The following is an 18,869-nucleotide window of genomic DNA, read 5'->3' on the forward strand; positions in this document are numbered from 1 at the left end:
AAAGAAACCAATGAGAGCAAGGTAGGCAAGGAAACAAAAACAAACAATCAAAAGACAAAAGAAAAGGTTAGTTGAAAATAAAGCGTTCATTAATCCCGTTGGGACTAAGAGTGCCCAATAGGTGAATAAGCCGCATTTCTTTGGTCTTGCGACAATCATTGTTGCCGTTAAGCAAAGAAAGACCGAAAACAATGAAGTCAGAAAGAGAATGGTTAGCTAGATTAAAATGGCGGGAAACTGGTTTGGTGGGATCGTTATTGCGAATATCATAAAGATGATTGCAAATGCGATCACCAAGACGGCGGCCAGTCTCGCCCACATACAAAAGATTACAGCGGGTACATTTAATACAATATACAACATTAGAAGTGGTACAAACAAAATGGTCAGTGATTTTAACAGTTGATTTAGGACCGACAACAGAAGTGTGAGAGACTATGTGAGGACAAGTATAACAACGTTTACGAGAACAGCGAAAAGTACCAGGTTCTTTGTTAGAGGGAAGAACTCCCTTGACCAAGAAAGAACGGAGATTACGATCACGTTTATAGGAAAAGAGAGGGCGGTTGTTGAAAATAGCAGAAGTGCGAGTATCAGAGTCAAGCAGAGAAAAGTTGCGGTTAACAAAACAAAAGCTTAGAAGAGTTATCAGGAAAGCGAAAATCATTAAAAATACTAAGAGCGTGATTAGTATCCTTAATATAAGTAGGTAAAGACTGAACAATAGGCAGCATGAGAGAATCTAGATAGCTAGAGATGAGTTCGGTAGGACAACTACAAGCAGAAACAATAGGACGGCCAGGGTTGTTAGCTTTGTGAATCTTATAAGGAAGAAAATAGACGTGAGAAGTACGAGGAGTAATAACAAAAAGGTTTTTAGCAGTGGAGGGTAAAGAGCCATCAGAAATGAAAGAGTTAACAGTGTCTTTAACTAATTTTTGATTGTCAGGGGTAAGATCCTTATCCACTTCACAATAAAAATTAGTATCAGAGAGTTGACGTAAAGCCTCCTGTTTATACAGGTCAGAACGCCAGACAACTACTGCACCGCCTTTGTCAGCGGGCTTAATAACAATGTCAGAACGATTGCGTAATTGACGTAAAGCCAACCACTCGTCCTTAGAAAGATTAGAATAACTGAGTTTACGGTTAAGATTGACATTAGAAATATCACGGCGACACTTATTGACAAAAAGATCAAGAGAAGAAAATTGTCCCTCGGGAGGGACCCAGTTAGACTTACGAGGACAAAGGCGCTCAAAGACATCACGTTCACAGTTAGAGTTAGAAGAGTCGGAGAAAAAAGCTTTAAGGCGAGTACGGCGAAAAAAAGATTCAGAGTCTTTCTTGACCTGAAATTCATCAGATTTCTTAGCAAGAGGAACGAAGTTCAAACCCTTGCTAAGAACTGAAATTTCAGAATCAGAAAGAGGTAAATCTTCGGGAATGGTGACAACTTGTCCTCATATACTTGTCCTCACATAGTCTCTCACACTTCTGTTGTCGGTCCTAAATCAACTGTTAAAATCACTGACCATTTTGTTTGTACCACTTCTAATGTTGTATATTGTATTAAATGTACCCGCTGTAATCTTTTGTATGTGGGCGAGACTGGCCGCCGTCTTGGTGATCGCATTTGCAATCATCTTTATGATATTCGCAATAACGATCCCACCAAACCAGTTTCCCGCCATTTTAATCTAGCTAACCATTCTCTTTCTGACTTCATTGTTTTCGGTCTTTCTTTGCTTAACGGCAACAATGATTGTCGCAAGACCAAAGAAATGCGGCTTATTCACCTATTGGGCACTCTTAGTCCCAACGGGATTAATGAACGCTTTATTTTCAACTAACCTTTTCTTTTGTCTTTTGATTGTTTGTTTTTGTTTCCTTGCCTACCTTGCTCTCATTGGTTTCTTTTGTCTTATTCTATCATATATACACTCCTTTCTACCACTTCTTTCTCTTTTACTCCGACGAAGGACTAGCGTCCGAAACGTCAGTAAGTTTTTTCATCTTTTCACGGTGTATAATTTACCTTTTCATCATTACTGTTTCATTAGAAACACCGACGCAGCTCACACTAGTTTTTAGCTAGTTATATCTTAATATTTTGACGGTGTAAGTCGAAAAAATTGCTGGAAAGAAAAAAGAAGTCAAAATGAACCTAACAAACAACCAGTTTGCAGCGAACACAACTACCAATCTTGCCCTTGCAGGGATAACTGCGATCCTCTCCATGCTTGGAACAACCTTTATCGTTCTAACCTATCTGTTATGGAATGAAATCCAGTCGCCTTCACGGAGAATTCTCGTCTACATCTCTGTTGCTGACTTCTTCTTAGCCTTTGGGAATTTGATTGGAATCCTAACAAGAAGTAAAATCATCTGTTTAGTCCAGAGTATTGTAGTGACCTTCTCTTGTCTCTCCTCGTTCGCTTGGACAGTTATTATGGCAGTATATCTGTACTACAGTTGCTCTCGCAGAAAACTCATTGCACGAGGAACACTCTTTTGCATTTTCCATACTGTCGGTTGGGGCCTTCCTCTTAGCATTACAGTTATAGCGTCGTACGGAGCAAAGCTGGGGTATAACGCCGATATTGTAACGTCTGGTTGGTGTTGGTTCAGCATTAGATTGAGCTGGCAACAGCAAGTTGTTTGGATGTTGGCCACGGGCAAATTTTGGGAGATTCTTTCTTACGTAATAATTTCAGTGCTCTATTATTTCGTCAATAGAAATCTTAGAAAACAGGTAAGTTACCTTAAAAAACAGTAAATTTGGATGAGGGAGGGTTACCAAGTTATATTTGCGTGAAATGTTTGTCACACTTTCGCGAGATTTCGCGATTTCATAACGAAATTAAAGTGGTACAAAAAATAAGTTTCTCGAAAATACTGTGACGCTAAGATCAAGTGACCTTCAATTTTTGCCTTTTATTTGTCGTCGTTGTGCGAAAAAAAATAAATAAATACAGGTATCTTTCTTTTTTGATTAAGTCCCACAGGCTTCTACTTGACGCAAGAAGTGAAAAATCCGTGAAAATAACAGAGGTGAAGCTGATAATTGTACCTCTGATCTTCATCTCTTTACACATTTGGGGAACGATTCGCTTCTTTATTTTTGTTCAAACGGGACCCACTGTGAGCAATCCAGATACATCCTGGCTTCTCTACTTTCAGGTGAGTTTGAAGGGCGAAGTAGGTAGGGGAGGGGAAGGAGAGGTTTATTGCTTATGTAATACTCAAGGGAATGGTCGTGTGGTCTGAAATGGGACAACATTGAGCCAAGCTGAATGGGTCTATTGTGTGTTCAATACTCAAGGGAATGGTCATGTGGTCTGAAATGAGTTAGCACTAAGCTAAGCCGAATATTTCTATATTTTTTTTAACTTTCAGGGTATCGGAGATAACGCTCAAGGTTTTGCTAACTTCATCATCTTTTGTTTCTGCACCGAGAAAGTACAAAGAAAGATACGGTTGTTTTTTAGCCAGTGTTGTGGCCGCGAATGGCCCTCAGAAACAACTGTTACTATAGCAACTGAAAGATCAGTTCACGAGTACGGATCAACGCCTGCCGAGAAAAAGGTAGAATACGATCCAACATATGCTGACTTGAGTTAGAATGGTCATAGCAAAGCAAGGTTTTGATTTTTGTTTGTTTGTTTTTGTTTTTTGTCATTTTTGTTCCACCTTTTTTAACCTATATTTGAAATTCGCTTCGAATGTTATGTGAGGAAATCTTAAAAAACTAGATTTCACTTGCGACGAAATCGAAGTCCGGAGTCGAAGGCATCGTGGCTGCGGGCTGCAGGAGACTACAGAGTCAGAAGATTTATTTTTTCTTGGCTTGTGCTTACGCTTAATGACGAGCAGTTTTCGCTTTCAATTTCACCCATGAACTGGGGTGCTTACAATTTAAACCAATCCATCCGGTTGGAAATTCGTTTGCTTATGGTAAGAAAAGAGCGGGAAACTTTGACTTCCGACAAATGGTACACATTTCTATTCGAATAAACGAAAAGAGCGGAAAAGTGGCATATTACCTCAATCGGAAGACTTAGTTTTCCGAAACTTTCCGATCGGGATGACATATACCATTTGTTCTCAAACTGGAATATTTCCGCTTTTTCTGGGTAAATGGTAGGCACCTTGCTTTCGACTCCGATTCTGTTGCAAGATAAAAGAAAAAAACAAAACAAAAAACAAAATCAAACAAGCAAACAAAACAAAACAAAAAAACAAAAACTTGCGCTTACTTACTTTTTTATTTTATCCCCTTTTTATTCAATCAATTTCTTCTTTTCGACCAATCATTTGAAAATTTATTGAGCGAAGCCAATGTCTGTAAATAAAATGAAATTATATAAACTAATATATGCATGTCCAGATTTCAAAAATCTGTGGGGTTTTTTGGGCCTTGAAAAAAGTCAATTTTCCTAAACTCGTTCATTGGTTGTGCCTTGACTCTTCAGGCAACTCACCTTCGTTTCACTAATTCCACGGAAAAATCAGAGAAGAGGAGGGAAAGCGGAGAGGTAAAAATAAGGTTAAGTTTAATTGAAGCTTTTTCGTGACAATGGCCGATTTTGTTACGTATGTTAATTTTGACAAGTTCAAGAATATTAAGCAATAGTAGCACGCTCATTCTAAAAATAGCTTAAAGATTCGGACAAACATTGCATTCTGTTTAACCGCTATGAGGATTATACGAACCGATTTTATTATTTTTACTTAAAGTTACAATAATAACCCATGTAAACTAAGATCAACTGCGATCGCCTGTGAAAATTATCTGCTGAAAGTAAACTTGTAAGTTTGTTTGTCTGAATTTCGCCTTTGTCTTCGTTTTTATGACGTCACGGCTGCGCTGCGCCATTCAGGAATTTGATGAGAAGTTGCCATTTTTCAAACCTCAGTCATCTTGCTAAGTGGATGGAAGATTTTTCAATTCAGTTCATTTATTACTTGCTTAAAGTTTTTTTAAAGTTCAGTAGTTTGCTGAAATTGTCTGTGCTGTTGTGGCTGTCTTTAAAACGGGGAACGGGGAATGGGGAATGGGAAACGGGAAACGGGAAACGGGAAACGGGAAACGGGAAACGGGAAACTCTGGATTCATGTTGACACCGTAACAACTAATGACCTGAATTTATTCCGTGCCAAATGCATATGATTCTGTTAAGAATCAAGAAAGTTTTGACGTTTGACAAAATTTTGTCTTGCTTTGAAGTTTGGTAAAGCGAGACACCTTTTGGTAAGATAAAAAAAATTGCGTTCGCACCAGGAAACGGCTGATGTTGACAGATATTTTTGCAAAGCAAACATTAGTTTAGCCTAGTGCAAACGGGCCCTAAAACTCATCAAATACAATATTTCAACTGACTGATTTCACTAATAAATTCTATTTACAATATTTAGAGAAATATATTTTACCGCGTAGAAATTTTACCAACTTCCCGTTCCCCGTTCCCCATTCCCCGTTCCCCGTTCCCCGTTCCCCGTTCCCCGTTCCCTGTTCCCTGTTCCCTGTTCCCTGTTTTAAAGACAGCCGTGCTGTTGTCCTTCCTTTGATATTTTATACCGTGAGAGGTCAGTTGGTTTGTTTACTTGGCTGACCGCCAAGAGATATTACGCCGGTTACGTAACACCCTCAAAAATCACAATGTGGTATTTATTTCACTAAAACTACTCGACAAAAACCATTATGAACTCCACAAATAACCAATTTGCAGCTAATACGACTACCAACCTTGTGTTGGCTGGAACGACGTGTGTTCTTTCTATGCTTGGAACGATCTTCATCATCGTCACGTACGCCAAATGGGTTACCATCCAGACAGCGTCTCGTAAAATTCTCCTTTACATCTCGGTGTCCGACTTCTTCCTGGCTTTGGGGAACTTTGTAGGCATTTTCGTAAAGTGTGAAATCATTTGTCTAGTTCAGAGTATTGTAGTAACCTTCTCTTCTCTCTCCTCGTTTTTTTGGACTGTTTTTATGGCAGTATATCTATACTATGGATGTTCACGAAGGAAAGTTATCACACGCGAGACACTCTTTTGTATTTTCTACATCATTGGTTGGGGAGTACCTTTTCTTATTACAGCTATAGCAGCTTGGACGGCTAAGCTGGGGTATGACGCTGATATTGTGACTTCTGGTTGGTGCTGGGTCAGTGTAGAGTTGAGCTGGAATGAGATGATCATTTGGATGCTAATAACTGGAAAGTTCTGGGAGATTCTGGCGTATTTTATCATCACTGTGATGTACATTTTGATCAAGAAGGCTGTCAGGCGTCAGGTAGGAACGGCTAATAATTTACTGACTAAAAGAGAAGAAAGTAAGGGAAGGAGAGAGTGATTTAGTGAGAAAGAGGGATAGTCGAAATCGAAGCAAACCTTCATATTTGCATCTTTATTTTTACGCTTTCCCTTTTTTGGCCCACAGTGACCTCACCTTTACTAACTCAGTTCGACTCATTGTTTTCTATTTTGGTCATATAGATTACATATTAAAGCCCCTGTTTTCTCTAGCCATGTGTGAACTTTGGTAACCTTGCATGACCTAACTAGTTCCTATTAGGAATTCAAAATTTTGAAGGGAAAGATACGCGGTCCGAAATGAGAAAAGCATAACGCTAGAGAAAGAAAAAATACCCAAGGGAATAAATATAACATGTGGTCTAAAATGAAAAACATGCCCAAACTAACAGAAAGAAATGATACTCAAGGGAATGACACTTGCTCTGAAATGCGTAAACATTCATGGTTAAAATCTATTGTTAAAATTTATTTGTTAAAATGGTTGGCACATTAACATATTCTTCCACCTATTCTTTTATGTTGCTGTTGCTGTTGCAAAAGGTGGAGTCCAATAATGCCTTCCCAAATGAAATATTTTTTTATTTAAGACCTTTTTTTCTTCTCATCATTTCAATTTTTTCTTATCAAATTTTACTTTCCCAAAGTTTCGTGAACAAGGTTTGCTGGACGACAAGGAAGAAAAAGCCAAACGAATCGCAGAAATGAAGTTGATCGTCGTGCCACTTGTGTTCATTACTCTTCACATCTGGGGAACTGTTCGCTTCTTTATCTTTGAGAAAACTGGGCCAGCAGTTGAATTGCCCAACACTTCGTGGCTCCTCTATCTCCAGGTCAGTCGATTATCAAACTTTTACCATCAGTGGCGTAGCGAGAGTATCAGAGTTGAAGGGGCGAGCACGCGCGTTTTGGCGCGAAAACTCCCGAAAATTCAACAGGTAGCCCAACAAAATAGGAAAAATTTTTATTCGATTTGAAACTTCACGGACCATCACTGAAACACATAAATGTTGTACAGTACAGCATACCGAGGCAATCCCTGGTCAACTGAGAATTCCACAATGGGGTATTAGCCATTCCATGGTCGGTGAAAAAAACGGCCGAGTTAGCATTGCAGTGCATTGTGGGCAGGTTTTAGGGGACAAAATGGACGCCATCTTGGAATTACGTTCCCTAAGAGTCCCGACATGCTAAGCAATTGCAATGCCAACTCGACCCAATTTTTTCCCCTCAACCTCGGAATGGCTAAATTGGCTATGCAATTCACACTCCACAGGTATTTCGCAAAACACATCACATACACAGGTAACCCAAACCCTGTACATATACTGAGTCACATTTTACTGAGAAAATATCTTGGATTTCAGGGCATTGGAGACAATGGTCAAGGCTTTGCTAACTTCCTAATTTTCTGTTTCTGTACGGAAAAAACGCAGGAGTTCCTCAAATCTTGCTGTAGAAAGTGTCTCTGCAGACGTCACCGTAAAAGAGGGCATAAGAATGTTCCAAAACAACAGGTAATCACGCCAAGTTCTTCTCGTGTTACAATTGAACCGAAAGTAAAGTATGACCCAACAGACTATGACTATGCAGACCTCGGCTAGTCTGGCCAGCTCTTTAGGAAAAATAACTATATTTAGGATCACCAGTCAAGGTTCGCTGTGGTCACAGCGCCAGTCTTGCTTCTCATATTTCGGTACCATAGCTGCGTCGTGCCAACGACACTAGAGTGATTTAGCATCAAGACGCGAACGTCAAAAGACGACGGCGCCAGCGCAATTTTCGTGTGCGCGCCGTCCTCAACGTGATTCGATTGACGTCCTCAACAGGACGCCATTTGCAGCATTTTTACGTTCTGCCGAGGACTCAACTACGCTGAGGACGGTGCGCGCACAAAAAATTACCCTCGCGTCGTCGTCTGTGACGTTCGCGTCTTGATGCTAAATCTCTCTACTGTCGCCGTATGACTTCCCAGAATAGATGCGGCTTCAGGGGTCGCTTTTAGGGTCAAGATAATATTTTTATTTCCAGTCCAGACCTGGATTCACTTTTCTCAGTAACTAATTAAAGGCGCCGTTTATATTCAGGTAGGGTGACTCTACTACGACTAACTCTTTTGTTTTTGCTGCCAACTGGCAAAGAAAACGAGTCCATAGAACTAGGACTACCTTACCTTCATGTAAATGGAATCGTTTTTGTTTCAAGCATGAAATCATCACGAACACGCGAGATAAAAACAAAACCGACCCGTCCCAGCTTTTAGTATTGACGACTTAAAACAAATCACACTCAAATACCTTACCTGACTTCACAGTCATTGATTTTAGCGGTTTCTGTGACTAGTTGGACCCGGAAATACGTCAAAAGATCCTATTCATGATATCGTTCAAACGAACTGGTCAAATAAACAAAATTAAGGATTCAATTTTATACAGAATTGTAACATCGAGTTTCGAGTGAGGCGGTGTATGAATCATTTTTTCAAATATTTCTATAGCGACATAAAAGGCTTCCAGGTTCAAAGGATTCTCGCCCATTTTACGCTTGGGATACCTGTGGCAATGAAATAGAGATTTGTCTCCACCACAATGAGAGAAGTACCTCCGCCACAGGTAGCCCATCAGGCGACTTTCTCACAGTTCTGCTGGAGGGATAATCAAAGCATCATCACTGAGACTCCTATCCAGGCCACCATTCATATCATCAAGAGACAATACCAAGGGGGTGGGGGTGCGGTTCGACAAATATTTTAGTTGTTTTGCTATGTTTCTTAATAGTTGGTTCTGTTCGTCAATCGCTGACTGCATTTCTTTGGCGCGTGATTTCTGCTCTGCTAGTTCAGCTTCCATCGACTTGACAATATCGTGTTCGCGTTCTCGTGGCTGGACCTTTTCAAAGGAGAAGCCGCTGCTTGAACCAAACGTTGAAAGCTTAACGCTGTAAAGCAATGAAAAATAGTTATATAGGCGATGATATTCTCGATTGGCCTTTTTGTGGCCGGATTCTCTCATAAATGTTTACAAACTACTTTTACAACCCAACATGGCTGTCATGTCTTTTGGAATTTCATTCTCTTGGGAATGTTTACAAATTACTTCTATCATACAACATGGCTGCCATGTCTTTTGGAATTTCATTCTCTTGTGAATATTGACAAACTACTTCTATCATCCAACATGGCTGCCATGTCTTTTGGAATTTCATTCTCTTGGGAATGTTTACAAACTACTTCTATCATCCAACATGGCTGCCATGTCTTATGACATTTCATTCTCTTGTGAATATTGACAAACTACTTCTATCATCCAACATGGCTGCCATGTCTTTTGTCACTTCATTCTCTTGGGAATGTTTACAAACTACTTCTATCATCCAACATGGCTGCCATGACTTTTGTCACTTCATTCTCTTGGGAATGTTTACAAACTAGTTCTATCATACGACATGGCTGCCATGTCTTTTGTCACTTCATTCTCTTGGGAATGTTTACAAACTACTTCTATCATCCAACATGATTGGGATGCTCGTACGCCAAGAGTAAAGTCAAGACTTTCGTCGTTTTAATAAAAGTACTAAAAAGACTACTCACAAATTGAGAAAATTTCGCTTGTTTGGGTAGATGACTGTAATGGAATGATTTACGAAGTGCTGAAGTAGTTTAGGGTAGTAATGGTTATCAATGCTAGCAAGGTAGTTCACTTCCATTGCTTTACGCTTCATTTTAGCGTTCTTCTGAATGGAGTCAATATCTCCAACAGCTAAACCGATCTGAAGTCAAAATAATTTAACAAATTATTTGATTTATAATAATAATAATAATAATAATAATAATAATAATAATAATAATAATAATAGAGCGAAGACATTTAACCCGTGAAATAACAAATACTAGTCACGATGTGTAATAGTCAAATAGACACAAAAGAAAACAATGGAATTAGGGTCTAGTAATGTGTATTAGTCTAATATCTATTGCACGGGTTTAATGACTTCACTCTAATAATAATAATTATTATAATTATAATTATAAGAATTATAATAACAATGATTAAAAATAAATAGCAAAAACCGAACATCTTTTTCCGCCATCTTGGTCTCTAAATAAAGACCCATACTTCCAACTGCCTTTCGTGCAGTAAACATATGTAGTAATATCTAGTAGAAACTCTAAATGCCTCGCCCTTTACCCATTTTCCCTACCAGGGTAGGGATGGTTGTGGTGGTGAGGGGGAAGGGGGGAGGGGGTGGGGAAGCTGTACAAAACTGCTTTCGGGATTTGGTCACCCTGTGTTTCTCTTCACACTTACCAACAGATTCATAAGAAGGACGGGCATGAAGAAGCAGAATATCAAAAGAATCAAAGCGGTAAATTGAGGAACAGGAACATAGGGAGCGCCGGTCACCGCATTTCTTTCATCTAGAGAATCAGTTATCAGGCCCTCAAAATCAATGTCTCCAATCATCATCATCGACGTCTTGATGAACGACCAATTGATCGTCCTGAACGATGTCTGTTGAAAAACAGGATTATGGCTGAGAGTGTATAAAAAATTAAGGACCTCGCTTATCCGAGCACCTTACTACATCTATGACCTTGCTAATCCGACCGCTTAATCAGCTTTGACCTTGTATACCAACCGCCTGAACAGCTATAGCTGACTGCCTAAAATATCCAAGTCCCCGTTAATCCGAACACCTCATCTTTGACCTTGCGAATCCGACCGCTAAATCACCTTTGACCTCGTATTGCAATATCTTAATGCGCGTGCATAGGAATGTGCGCAATTGCACGTGAGCATGCAACATAGTTACCTGTTCTTTTAGCAAGGTATGAAACGTCAAAGCAAACGCGAAGATGAACAAGGAGAACACTGCCACCACCTTGGACATGGTGTTGAGGACCTCGATGAACATGGACACGTAAATACCGAACGTTCCGAATCGACGGAGGAATAGAATAAGATTGAAGTACATGAGGAGAGCAGCTATAGCTCCTACAGGCCATAGCGCGCCCGTCTTGATATACAGATTCGATCGGTACAGATATGGAATCACAAAGAGGAACGACGCAATGTAACTTGCACATTCCAAGTAGTTGCTAACGTGATAAAAGTATTTCAACCTCTGGGAATAAATCTGATAGACTTCCTTGACCGCGTTGAGAGAGATGAAGATGGTGATGACGATAGGAGTGGCGATATAGTAGCTGTCTCTATGGAAACTCTTCTTTTCCTCTGATTCGGTTTGGTTGTCAGACGGGTTATAGAACGTAGATGACATTCGCCTCTTGAGCAGAAAAAGGGTGAACAAGGTAATATAAATGATGTAAACAATCAGATTCATCCAAAATATTGGTCTCCCAAGGCAGTTCCATCTGAGTAGTAGGTAGGTCTCGGTCAGCGGATGCGATATCAAGTTCTCTCGCTCGCTGTCAATCATCGTCATCGGCGCGAAAAAATAAGAGTGTGAAGATGTTTTAATGACTGCATCAGAGTCGTTCTTATCTGAATGCAGAAGGCGGAAGTCAAACTCGATCCAGTACTCGGGATCTTTCGGGTCCAAGTCGGAATACTTCGTGCACTGATCCATTACAACTTCGGCAACGCTCGGCATGTTTTCAATGAGGTCCCTCATGGGATACCTGTGGTCTTGAGCCCGATGACGTAATACCTCGTACCACCTGTTTTCAAAATATTATAAACTTAAAATTAATATCTTGGTAGGGAAGGAGGGGAGGGGTAGAATATGGTGGTATGGGTCATGGACTTCTGAATTGTTTCAAAGGACGATGGGGGAGTGGGTAAGGTAATGTATGTACCGCAATTCAAGACTCACCCAGCGGGGGAGGGGTGTTACCACGCTTTTGAAATAATTTAACAGCTTCTTTAAGATCTCTGAACCAATCAAAAGCCACGAATCTAAAACCAATTAAAACCTCGAAAAGGTATTCAGCGAAATTAGTTTGTACAGTGAACCTGAAATTTACCTTGCACTCTTGACTATCTCCTTTGCAACCAGGTCCCTTCCATTTTCTACCGCCACGTCTAAGCACGTGCGTTTCTGTTCATTGCGCACGGATATATCCGCCATTTCTTTAATGAGCAAACGAACCGTTTCTACCTTTCCATTCTTCGAGGCAACAATAAGTGGCGTGTTCCCATCGCTGTCTTCCATGTCGATGATCTGCTTCGAGGAAGTAGTACTGCAGTTTAAGAGGGCATTCACTGTGTCCACGTGTCCTGAGCCAGCAGCATGGTGGAGAGCTGTCCAGCGGTTGCTGTCCTTTGACGTGATGTCAGCCCCCCTCCGTAAAAGATACTGGCAAATTTTGCTGCGGGCAAAACAAAACAAAAATTAATAATTGATCTACCATAAATCTCTCTAAACCCTCGAGAAAACGTAAGTAAAGGAAAGACTTTCCCCTTTTTGGCGTTTAAAGATGATAGTTAAAGACCTCGCCAGCGCTTATGGTATACGACAGTGGAGTTGACATTGGAGGCGCAATATCTATAGTAGCATAGCCAATCATAATCCTGGAATTTTAACAGACCTGTAGTCGCGTAGCCAATGAGAACGCATTATTTGTATTAGTTCAGTTTTATTGAGCGGTTTTCTTATGAGTGGGAAAAGATACTTCAAATTATATTAGGAGCATATTAGTATATTAACGTATCCGTATCTAAGAGTTGTGATTGGATGAAATACAATGGGAAGCCATTTCAGTGTCTCGGCATCTCGTACAATGTACGTACAGCAAGACAGTGCTTTACATTTCCCATTCATACAAAAACCGCTCCATTATCTGAAGTTTGTTACTGACCGGTATCCTCCTATGGCCGCCTCGTGCAGGGGGGTAGTGTTGGTATCGTCTGTGTCGTTGATGTGGAAAGGAGCGGCGTCTACCAAAGCCTTGACGCATTCCATGCTGCCACTGGCTGCAGCCATGTGGAGAGGGGTCTTCCCAAATGTATCTTTGGGGCTCGGGTTTGCGTGCTTACTCAAGAGGAGTTCCAGCATCTAAACTCAGAAAGGAATAGAGTGGTTTTTATAAACCCGTGAAACAAAGTGTACTAATTAGGATGTAATAGTCGGATAAACACGATAGAAAACAAAAGAATTAGAGTGTAATAGTACTACATAATTAGCTAAAGTGTCTTTCACGGGTTTACAATAACTACTCTACTGTGTTATGCAATAGACTATGGGCTTGGATGTAGTCTGCCTAGCATCTTTATAAACGGAGAAGGAGGATTGGGCTGGTAGGGAGGGTGGATGCATGTTTTTCTTTAGGACGGGGTGCATCATTCATGATCAGAACGTTCACAAACTCAACAATCAATAATGCAATAGATAACAGCTTATCTAGATGAGGGGAAGTGCGCACCTCCTGGGCTCCTCCCCTAGATCCGCCCCTGGAAAAAGCTTTCTTCCCCATTTGTTCTCTCATTCCAAATCTTCCTCGATGTATGAACCAGGTAAGCATTAGTTTTTCTCACCTTGAAGTTATTTGAATACGCGCAAAAATGAAGAGGAACGCGTAGATTTTTATCTCCTATCTCCAACGCCTCAGTTCCCACGGAGTCCAATAACAACAGCAGTACATCCATGTGTTTATTATGCACAGCCAAGTGAAAACTGGTCTGCAGAGACTCACTGCGAATGCTCGTATCCGCTCCACGCTCAATCAGTAATTTAACAGCCTCTACTCGTCCATTCACGACCGCGCAGAGGAATGGGGTGAGGCTCGAACCTTCACGTTGATCAACTGGAGAGCTTTTTTCGATAAGACTTTTGATGACGTCACAATGACCAAAGAGAGAAGCCCTGGGGAGAGTGAAATGAAAATTGAATATTAGTGACCCAAATATGGACCAAATGGAAAAAATTATACAATCAGGGTTCGTGCTACATTTTCGTTACAAAATTCAAGGACTTTTTAAGCACTTCTCAAGCACAAAAGTTCAATTTTAAAGGACAAAGTTTTTTGTATTGAAAAATGGTTTAAACATTGATTCAATGTTACAGTGCAGCTAATTCAGCCGGGGCCACTAGCTTAGATTTTTTTATTTTAATTTTTTTAGCTAGCTTAGATATATAGATCTTTAATTTACGCATTCTTACCAGAAGTACCCAGATATTCAGCTAGGCTATTTACGAAACGTTATCTCTTCAATCAATTCTAATCGTTATTTATTTCAAAAGGAAAGTTAGAAATAACATTAAGTTTGCATTAAATTCAAGGAGTATCCTAGGAGTTTTGGCGTTTTTCCCTATTTTCAAGAGCTTTTCAAGCGCCCTTAAAAACGTGTTTTCAATTCAAGGACTTTTCAAGGATTTCAAGGAGTAGCACGAACCCTGTACAATATACAAATGAGTCTGTGGTCTTAAAAAAAAGCGGTATGCATCGAATCCCAAACTGGCGCATTCCACTATAAGGAGAAGAAGTTAACTTACAAGTGAATAGGTAGCCTCTGGAGTGCGTTCACTGCCGCAACATTCGCGTCATGGTTGATAAGTATCTCCACAATTTTACCCTGGCCTGCTTTTGCAGCCACATGTAAGGGGGTGTCAGAGGCCAAGTCATTTCTCGCATCTACGTCAGCCCCATGACGTAAGCAGACTTCCACCGTGGCTTCATGCCCTCTCTTGCATGCTAAGTGTAATGGGGTATTATCCTCAAAGTCGTAGGCGTTGATGAACTTCTTGAGGTCCACAGATTTACGTTTTCCTTGGAAGGAAATGAACTTTTCAATGATTTGATTAAACCTGGCGGAGTCTACAGTATCCCGTAACCCATCCCTAGTACCTCTGGGCCAGCTGCGCAGGTTAGGTACCAATTCCCTACAGGGTTCGTGCTGAGGTAACCACTTAAAATTCAAGGACTATCCAAGGTCAGCTAAATATGCCAAGGTTTTACACGGTGGTTGCACATTGCCGACTTTCAGATTTTCTAATCTTTCTGACTAGATCTTAGTCAGAACCATGCAAGTAATGATTAAAGCAACAATTCAAGGAGTTTTCAAGGAGTTTTGCTAAAATCATAAAATTCAAGAGCTTTTCAAGTGCCCTTGAAAACGTGAATTAAATTCAAGGAGTTTTCAAGGAGTTTAAGGAGTAGCACGAACCCTGTCCCTAAATTATCAGCCCACGACTCACCTGTTTCCATTAACATTTCCACAATCATTGCATGTCCACTTGCTGCTGCTGCATGCAGAGCATTCTTCCCCTCGGCATTGGTCACCAAAATATTAGCACCATGCTCCAAGAAAAGCTCACAAAGCTTCAAATTACCACTGACACATGCCAAGTGGAATGCAGTCACACCACTGTTATCTGGAGCATTGACATCTGAGCGTTGGTCATCAAGTAGGGTCTTTGCAAAGTTATACCCGCCATGCCGGGCGGCGAAGTGTAGCGGTGTTGTCCCATCTTTTGCCGTGGCACTTGGATCAGCTCCAAGAGACAATAATACCTTGGTAGCCTCAAAATTGCTATATCTGTGAAAATGAGAATGAATAAATGAATGGATGGATGGAAGGGAGGGAGGGAGAGGAGTTTCTCTACGAAACTAGAGTTGATTAGCCTCGAGAGGAATTTTTCTGGGAAACAAAATAAAGGATTTTTTTAAAGGATGGATGGATGGATGGATGGGTGGATGGATGGATGGATGGATGGATGGATGGATGCATGGATGCATGGATGGATGGATGCATGGATGCATGGATGGAAGGGAGGGAGGGAGGGAGAAGGATTCTAAGAATATTTTTGGCCCTTTGCTAGTCAGTGAAAAAAAAAGATTACAGGTGTCATGCCACCAATCATTAGTCACATATATTAATCGGGTCTCTTTGGTGACCATCTTCCTCAATTCAAAAATGCTTACTGGGAGACCCCTTTTACACATTAATATATCACACATTTCAAAGCATGAAAAATGTTACTCTGGGAAACCAAATAATAGGATAGGAAAGATACTAAAACGACTTCCTAATTTTTTTGATCAATTTTGAATTACTGTTTTCTAAACCTAGAGTAACCTACATACGGAGTTCCTCGTGCATGGTACTTTGTCTTCTTTAAGTTGCTTCTAAAGAATCTACTTTGTTTCATATTACCATTATTATGATATATATGCTAATATTGAGTACTGAAAATGATATATAGTGTGACAAAATTTTTTTTTATGTTGTTGAACTGCTGTGTTTTAAACTGGCATAGCAAGGGTTCTGATGTTGTCATAGTAACATCTTACGTCATTTTTTCATGTTCATTGTGATCTTTGGTTTATAGTCTTTGGCTTTTCGGGTTTACTTGCTGTCATATTATAGTCATATCAATTTTTTTTAGTTCATAATGTGAAAGCACAAAACACTTTCCAGCCTCCTTAAAATAATTCTATCTTCTATATATTATTAAATTAGAATACATCTAATTGCAAGAACATTGTCACATGAAAATAGCAAATTGGAATTAACGAGAAAAAAAGTTTCAATTGAAGGTCCCCTAGGTTGATGAAAATACAGTTCTGTTTTTATAGATAGGTTTATATAGATAATATCAAAAATGTCAGTAATACCTTCAACACAGTAAAATGATTACAACCGTTTTGCTTAAAAAAAAAATTATTCAAATAGAGTGCAAACAATATATCCATGAAACACTAATTACTAAATTGTTCAAAATAGTGCTAGTTAAACAAAAGAAAACAATAGAATTAGCACAAAATAGTGTAAGTTAGTATTACTAATATTTCACGGATAGAGTGCAAACAATATAACCATGAAACTTTAGTAACACTAAATAGCACAATTTCATGCAAATTCCATTGTTTTCTATTGTTTAATTAGCACTATTTTGTACAATTTAGTAATTAGTGTTTCACGGATTATTAATTGTTTGCACTCTATATTGTTTGCATGCTAAAATACAACTGTTTTGGTTAAAAAATAAATTATTTAAGGAACTATGTATTTTAATTTTTCATAATTTAAATAATATATTTTTTCAGCAGAACATTTGTAATTGAAGGTATTTATTGACATTTTTATATATTTATATATATATATTATTTCAAAATTTCAATAACATATTGGATATCAAAATAATTTTGTTCAATAATTACGAAAAAATCCAAAAATATATTTGATTGCTTTATTATTACTAATATTATTATTATTGTTATTCTATAAATTATTATTATTAGTAGTAGTAGTAGCTAGTACGTAGTAGTAGTATTAAAGGATTTCCGTATAGTATAATAATAGAATACTCTTACTTACCTCACAGAGATGTGTAAAGGAGTTAGAAGATTATCACCCCCTTGAGCATTAACGTCTACACCAGTGTCTAACAAGAATTCAATAATTGGAATCTGGTTTGCTCGTACGGCATGGTGAATCGGGCAGAACTCATTGCAATCTCTTTCTTCCAAGCTTTCGCCACTTTCGTTTAAATCCATTAAGGTCTTTAACTGACCTTTTTTAGCAGCTTCGTGGGGTGAAAAACCTTCAGAGATCAAATCAAAGCGATGAAGACGTATGAAATCCGAAGGGAAGTTTGAGCGGGAATTTCGGTCTGGGCCTCGGATCTTGATCAATGGAGTACCAGCGCTATCATCCGTTTTGGGAGAAGAAGGTAAAAGTTGTTTCTTTGTGTCGTTGATCTCTGGATCTGACAAGGAAGAACCATTTGCAGCCATTCTTTGGACTGAGTTGTTTACTTCGTTCGATACAGTGAACTAGACGTTACGGGCTATTTATCCCGAGAAAGTGTCACGCGTCACGCAACAAGTAATTTGTGCAGATGAAGCTGTGGAGCTGTTTTGAATAATACAGTCACAACTCAGAGATCACAAATGGAAGTAATTTAATTTATTATATTAAGAGACAATTTTGAATAAAACTTTAAATTTTTTTAAATGACCAATTTCCAATGGTCTGCCTGTATTGCTACTGGTTTGAAAAACCGCGCGAAATGACGCAAGCCAAAAAATGGCGGGAAAACGGTACATCAACTCAAGTTTTCCCCGCGATTATTTTTGGCTTGCCGTAACACTTTCGGGTTCAATTAAAAACGTCTTTCCAGAAATTTTTTCATCTTTTCCTTCAAAAGTATTTGGCGGCTTCAATATCAAGATCATTGTAAGTAAAGGAAGAAATATAGATCAAATATTTTTTACAGTGAATCTAACCCTAGCGCCTGCGCGTGCGCTATCCCCGAAACAGGACATTTTACGAACTAGTGACAAGAAGACAAGAAGCTTCGAGCTTCTTGAAGGACTATTAAAAAAAGCCGGTAGATTTTCACTACTCATTCAATTGCTAACGAGAACAACGGCAATTGTACAAAGAAGGAATGATTTATGAGTCTTTAGAAGTTAATGACTGTACGCGTTTTTAGAGCTTTTCTTTATGAATTTCTTTCATCGATGTTCAGAGTTGGCACAAAAGAACGAAAAATTTGGCACTTAAAGTCTTACTAATAATATTCAAGGATATATCTCAAAGGTAAACTTTATTGTTTGACTAAGCACCATAGTTAGGGGTAAGGCG

At 39.3% G+C, this 18,869-nt stretch overlaps 3 protein-coding genes and 1 long non-coding RNA gene across 4 annotated transcripts; 2 read left to right on the plus strand and 2 right to left on the minus strand.

The window, feature by feature from the left end:
* Positions 1 to 1,546: 1,546 nt before the first annotated feature.
* Positions 1,547 to 3,624, plus strand: LOC116302611 (G protein-coupled receptor 157-like). The gene is made up of 3 exons (XM_089038056.1): positions 1,547 to 2,759; positions 2,912 to 3,183; positions 3,400 to 3,624. The coding sequence occupies exons 1-3, from the start codon at positions 2,162 to 2,164 to the stop codon at positions 3,622 to 3,624; spliced, it is 1,095 nt and encodes a 364-aa protein (XP_088894182.1). The 5' UTR covers positions 1,547 to 2,161.
* A 1,076-nt stretch (positions 3,625 to 4,700) lies between these two features.
* On the minus strand, positions 4,701 to 5,786 carry LOC148906521 (uncharacterized). Its single transcript, XR_016121314.1, has 2 exons — positions 5,750 to 5,786; positions 4,701 to 4,923 (listed from the first exon to the last, which is right to left on the minus strand). It is a non-coding gene; the product is annotated as an uncharacterized LOC148906521 (long non-coding RNA).
* On the plus strand, positions 5,642 to 8,743 carry LOC116302605 (G protein-coupled receptor 157). Its single transcript, XM_031711941.2, has 3 exons — positions 5,642 to 6,298; positions 6,966 to 7,151; positions 7,686 to 8,743. Exons 1-3 carry the CDS (start codon positions 5,705 to 5,707, stop codon positions 7,920 to 7,922), a joined length of 1,017 nt encoding a protein of 338 aa, XP_031567801.1. The 5' UTR covers positions 5,642 to 5,704; the 3' UTR covers positions 7,923 to 8,743.
* Positions 8,732 to 18,065, minus strand: LOC116302604 (transient receptor potential cation channel subfamily A member 1). Its single transcript, XM_031711940.2, has 10 exons — positions 17,598 to 18,065; positions 15,475 to 15,815; positions 14,773 to 15,046; positions 13,815 to 14,142; positions 13,139 to 13,335; positions 12,305 to 12,649; positions 11,131 to 11,998; positions 10,626 to 10,829; positions 9,908 to 10,086; positions 8,732 to 9,255 (listed from the first exon to the last, which is right to left on the minus strand). Exons 1-10 carry the CDS (start codon positions 18,014 to 18,016, stop codon positions 8,952 to 8,954), a joined length of 3,459 nt encoding a protein of 1,152 aa, XP_031567800.2. The 5' UTR covers positions 18,017 to 18,065; the 3' UTR covers positions 8,732 to 8,951.
* Positions 18,066 to 18,869: the final 804 nt, after the last annotated feature.

The sequence above is a fragment of the Actinia tenebrosa genome, unplaced genomic scaffold, assembly GCF_029948245.1.
Source record: "Actinia tenebrosa isolate PJP-AT-01 unplaced genomic scaffold, QUT_ActTen_1.0 PGA_scaffold5__44_contigs__length_20552954, whole genome shotgun sequence".
Taxonomy (NCBI): Eukaryota; Metazoa; Cnidaria; class Anthozoa; order Actiniaria; family Actiniidae; genus Actinia; species Actinia tenebrosa.

Coding starts and splice junctions, on each gene's coding strand:
- LOC116302605 (XM_031711941.2), top strand. CDS start 5,705: ATGAACTCCACAAATAACCAATTTGCAGCTAATACGACTACCAACCTT. Junction 6,299..6,965: donor AGAAGGCTGTCAGGCGTCAG/GTAGGAACGGCT, acceptor ACTTTCCCAAAG/TTTCGTGAACAAGGTTTGCT. Junction 7,152..7,685: donor CGTGGCTCCTCTATCTCCAG/GTCAGTCGATTA, acceptor CTTGGATTTCAG/GGCATTGGAGACAATGGTCA.
- LOC116302611 (XM_089038056.1), top strand. CDS start 2,162: ATGAACCTAACAAACAACCAGTTTGCAGCGAACACAACTACCAATCTT. Junction 2,760..2,911: donor AAATCTTAGAAAACAGGTAA/GTTACCTTAAAA, acceptor TGTGACGCTAAG/ATCAAGTGACCTTCAATTTT. Junction 3,184..3,399: donor CCTGGCTTCTCTACTTTCAG/GTGAGTTTGAAG, acceptor TTTAACTTTCAG/GGTATCGGAGATAACGCTCA.
- LOC116302604 (XM_031711940.2), bottom strand. CDS start 18,016: ATGGCTGCAAATGGTTCTTCCTTGTCAGATCCAGAGATCAACGACACA. Junction 13,336..13,814: donor CGTATTCAAATAACTTCAAG/GTGAGAAAAACT, acceptor TTCTGAGTTTAG/ATGCTGGAACTCCTCTTGAG. Junction 10,830..11,130: donor ATACCTTGCTAAAAGAACAG/GTAACTATGTTG, acceptor GTTTTTCAACAG/ACATCGTTCAGGACGATCAA.